Raw genomic sequence first — 4,409 nt, forward strand, 5'->3', positions numbered from 1 at the left:
ATATAATGTCTGTGTTTTACTTCATTCAAATTGAGCAGCTCAGAGAAGCTGAAGCTTTGGTGGAGATGGGCAGGAGAGAAAAGCAGAAGGAAGAAAAGCTGGACGGACAGACAGACACTGAGGCAGTAAAGGTAATAATAATAAAACAGCATTTACATGATAAATGATGAATCGTGAATCTGATTTCATTGAGATTCTTACAGGATTTCTGAAAGCCTAAAACGTCAAATACCAAAAAAAATGAGTAAATCATCAAAAAGTAGTATATTTTTTTTGTCCTTTATTTCAGTTGGTTGAGTCTCATCAGGTTAATGTCTCCATCAGGTGGGCGCTCAGTGTTGGGCTGCGTGGTCAGAGGACAGGACCGTCGACCCGGTGATGGCGGCTGATGGCGAGCGCCCCAGGATTCGCTCCAGTGTCTACGGCAACGAGGAGGACGTGGCCGGGAGCGTGCAGCGGAGTCCCAGCGCTACAGTGCAAACGCAGAACCCACATCCTCAGGTTAGCCGTTGGCTTCAGGTCAACTCATTCAACCTGCAGGTAGGAAAGGGTCGCGCAGGTTCACATCCTCTCAGCAAACGACATTTAAATGTAAGGAAAAATACGCAGCTCTCACCTGAATGGAAAAGTTTGCACAGATGTGTCATCCAGGATGTAAACTGAAGCGATTAGTCAGATTAATTGCGATGAATCGATTATTGAAATCAAGTAATTTATTAACTGTCAACTGAAGTATAAAGACTTACAGGCCAACAACACTGAGAGCAGCAATTAAGGTAAAACTGTAGAAAAAATCTAAATATTTAGCATTTTTTAAGATCAAAAACTTCTCTATAAATATTTCGATGTAGAACTCATCAGGTGAGTTTTAGCTTCACCTGGTTCAACATCTGTAAAGAAATGTTCACAGTAAGCACTTTCTGTTATCCAGTTATTGATCAGTTAATCCAATAATTAATCACCAGATCAGTCAGAAGTTATTGCCGTTCAGAAAGTAAAGAGTTTTTCACATGTTGATGTTGGAAGGATTTATTTTAGCTGCATTTATGAGGAATACTGTTATTGCAGTTTCGGTAGTAAAATATTTATTTTCTTATTTTAAAAAGAAATTTAATTTGTTAATGTGTTTTTAATATTGCATAAAATCTGAAGTGGTTAAATGGAAAATCTGCAGAATGTGCATAAATCTTATTAAACGTCAGAATAATCAGTTATTAAAAGAATTATGAGCTTCAGCCCTACTGGGATGAGTTTGGTCTGCAGGGACTGTAGCTGCACCTTTTATGACCTTTGACCTGTCCTGTTTGTTAGCTGGGCTGGCTAACAGACATGGTGAATGACGGCTGTCTAGAAGACGACCAGCAGCTGCTGGGGAACGTTGTAGTTCTTGAGTTGCAGCAGGAAATGCGATCTCTGCTGGTCGGGCTCAGGTGGATTCCAGCGTTCTGATTGGCTCTCAGCAGACACTGTGTTGTTCAGGATCATTAGAAAAACAAACCAGATGCTTCAGTTTTCTGCAGACTGTTTGTTGATGGCATTAACATTGTAAGTGGTGGTGTTTTAATGTGTGTGTGTGTCAGGACTGGAAGCCCGGGTCGCGTTGCCGGGCCGTTTACTCGGCCGACGGCCTGGTTTACCCCGCTGTGGTGCTGTGGGTCAAAGATCAGCGCTGCCGCGTTCGCTACGACGAGTACAACAACGAGGAGGAGCTGGACGTCAGCAGCCTGCTGCATCCTGACGAGCTGCGCGGCCCGAGCAGAGCCGCAGCCGTAACCAAGGTAACGCTGCAACGATAGGAGTTTACTCCTGCACCTTCATGTAGCTCTGGTAAAATAGGCCTGGCATAACAAGCAATAAATCAATTATTTTCATGAAAAATGAAAACAAACTCAATCATTTCTGTTGGCATAATTTATCGTTTTTCTCTCTTTCTACCAAAAACTGGATGATAAAAGTTTTCAGTCTGGTGTTTTGGTCTCAATTAGCTCTTTTTGTGAAGGATAATTTTGTTTCCAGAGTCTTCATAATTTATCCTAATTATTGTTTCTGTTGTTTTGTGTGTTTATTTTGGATATTTAAAATGTTTCCCAGTTCCACTGTTAAATATTTGCTAAAGTTTATTGATATTTGGTTTCCTGCGTTATTATTATGTCGTTATCATTATGTTACACTGCAAAAACACAAAAGTTTACCGAGTGTTTTTGTCTAGGTTCTAGTGCAAATGTCTCAGTAAACTTGTAGGAGCTTCAGTTATAAGTCAATAACTGAAGTGGACAAAGATATTTGAGCTTGAAGCTAAACTAAAATACTTGGTAGGATTTTGTGTTTTTGCAGTGCACCTGAAAATGCTCTGAAAACAATTCCTCCAACCAAATGTTGGGCATTCTGAGGTGAGACCTGCAGAATGACGGGGAAACTGGGTTTGGTGTCATGAAGCTTCGTTTGTTGGTGCTGCAGGGCAGCAGCTGGATTCCCAGTTCTCCCAGCAGCAACCTGGACTGGAGGAGACAGAGGAGAGACTCGAGCAAAGAAGACAGAGGACGGGAGAGGACGTCCACACCGAGAGACAATCCAAACATGGTTGGTGTTCTGGTTGGGACGGATCGTTAGGGATCCACTCTTTCACTTCTGATATGTGAGGTTTAGTATCGGCTGATTCCGATCCAGAAAATCTTTTCTGTTTTCAAACACAGACATAAATGAACTGAATGACACATATATTGACACCTTTAGTACTCCAACAGCTTCACCAGTTCAGTCAAACAAAATAAAATCAGCTTTAATTTGTCCAGTCAGAGCAGTTAGGAGTAAAACTCCAATCTCAAATAAATAAGAAAGAAACTAGCAGCCTCTTTCTGTCAATCAGGGCCTTTTTACACGAATCTCTTGGGTTTTTTGTTTTCAGATGAAAGCAGGATCTAAGAATGAGAACACAGCGGAGAAAGAAACCGCAGAGAAAAGGAAAGGAGACCCGACTAACATCTTCCTCCCTCCGTTTCCTCCTCCTCAGATCGGATCAGTGGTAAATCTGACTCACTCTTTTGGGTTTTTAAACCTGTCATCACTAAAGTTAGTATTTTCCTAATTTTGCTGCGTTTGGTGAATTTAAATACAGTTTTAACATTTTAGCAGGGAAGCGATTTTCAGGCCACATCGAGATCATGAATGTTCAAATATTACAGCTTTCTCTGCTTTCAGTTAGCAACTCTTAACATTAGATATCATACATCTTACCTCACTGATGTAAACATTCTGGAAATACAAACCGATTTGACTGATAAAATGATGTTTGAGCACATAACTGTTATGTTAAAGTTCTGTCTATGCAGCATGAGCAGCTCAGCCTGGCCTGACGTTTGGACACACAGTTAAATTACAAAGTTATTTTTTTTGAGTCATGTTTGATTTTTATGATGATTGAAGTCAACATTGTTACTTCATTGTGGAATAAAATGGCACAATGTGCCTGAAAAACACATAACACTGCCCCTTTAATCTGTTCCACTGTATAATCAAATAAGTTGGGAAAATGTTTATTTTGTATACTTCAGTTTAATATTTGCACATTAATTACTTTAGGAAGCCATTTATTTATTTTCTACATTTTTAGCTACTTTTGACAGGATCAGTCCTCCATACATTCTTAAATTTAATTAATTTCAAATGAAAAAAAAAAACTTTATTGATCCCAAAAGGGAAATTAAATGTTTTAACATCAGATGAATTAAAATTCTTCAGAGTTATTACAGGTAGTGAAGCTGTTGGCAGGAAAGATCTCTGTAGCAGTCTGTGTTGCAGCGAACCTGAAGAAGCCTCTGTTGGTTTCATATCAGCGTTTTTATGAGCTGTAGATGTTTTTATTATTAATGTTTTTGCTCTGCAGAGCCCTCTGTCCTTCATCCCTCCTCCCCTCCCTCCTCTTCCTCCTGCCTGGACGGTCCAGGGGAAGGAAGTGGGCGACTGCCCGGACGTCGGCGCCGTCACCAACCTGTTCATGCTGTGGTACATGTGTGGCTTCCACACCGGCAGCTTCCTGGTCAGTAACAGGCCGGGCCCAGTCGGTTCTGACTCCAGTTCAGAGACGATTCGTTGAGCTGAGTTTTGGAGGAAGGTGATTGGACTCGTGTGTTTGTGTTTCAGGCTCAGCAGAGATCCACACCGCCCTCCAAAGACTAAACATCCCTCTGAACACGCAGGAAGACCCGGTAAACACACGCTCACCCTGCTGTTTTAACAAATACTGACATCTGGTGCTGAAACAGGAGATAGCAGCTACTGACTTTGTCTTGGCTACTCTTGCTAGCTCCTGATAGCTCCTATTAGCTCATGGTAGCTCCTGATAGCTCATGTTAGCTCCTGATAGCTCATGTTAGCTCCTGATAGCTCATGTTAGTTCCTGTTAGCTCCTG

The 4,409-nt window shown here is 41.3% G+C and overlaps 1 protein-coding gene across 3 annotated transcripts in view; it reads left to right on the forward strand.

Annotated features, from left to right (window-relative positions):
* The window catches only part of LOC103463149 (survival motor neuron protein-like), a 15,634-nt gene that overhangs the window by 9,929 nt on the left and 1,296 nt on the right, over window positions 1-4,409 (forward strand). For all 3 annotated transcript variants that reach the window (XM_008406348.2, XM_008406347.2, XM_008406349.1), the window contains exons 3-9: window positions 39-131; window positions 325-501; window positions 1,581-1,778; window positions 2,458-2,580; window positions 2,906-3,022; window positions 3,884-4,036; window positions 4,141-4,205. In XM_008406348.2, the coding sequence (XP_008404570.1) occupies window positions 39-131; window positions 325-501; window positions 1,581-1,778; window positions 2,458-2,580; window positions 2,906-3,022; window positions 3,884-4,036; window positions 4,141-4,176 (897 nt within the window). In that variant the 3' untranslated portion in view covers window positions 4,177-4,205. The remainder of the gene's footprint in view (window positions 1-38; window positions 132-324; window positions 502-1,580; window positions 1,779-2,457; window positions 2,581-2,905; window positions 3,023-3,883; window positions 4,037-4,140; window positions 4,206-4,409) is intronic.

The sequence above is a fragment of the Poecilia reticulata genome, linkage group LG4 (assembly GCF_000633615.1).
Source record: "Poecilia reticulata strain Guanapo linkage group LG4, Guppy_female_1.0+MT, whole genome shotgun sequence".
Classification (NCBI taxonomy): domain Eukaryota; kingdom Metazoa; phylum Chordata; class Actinopteri; order Cyprinodontiformes; family Poeciliidae; genus Poecilia; species Poecilia reticulata.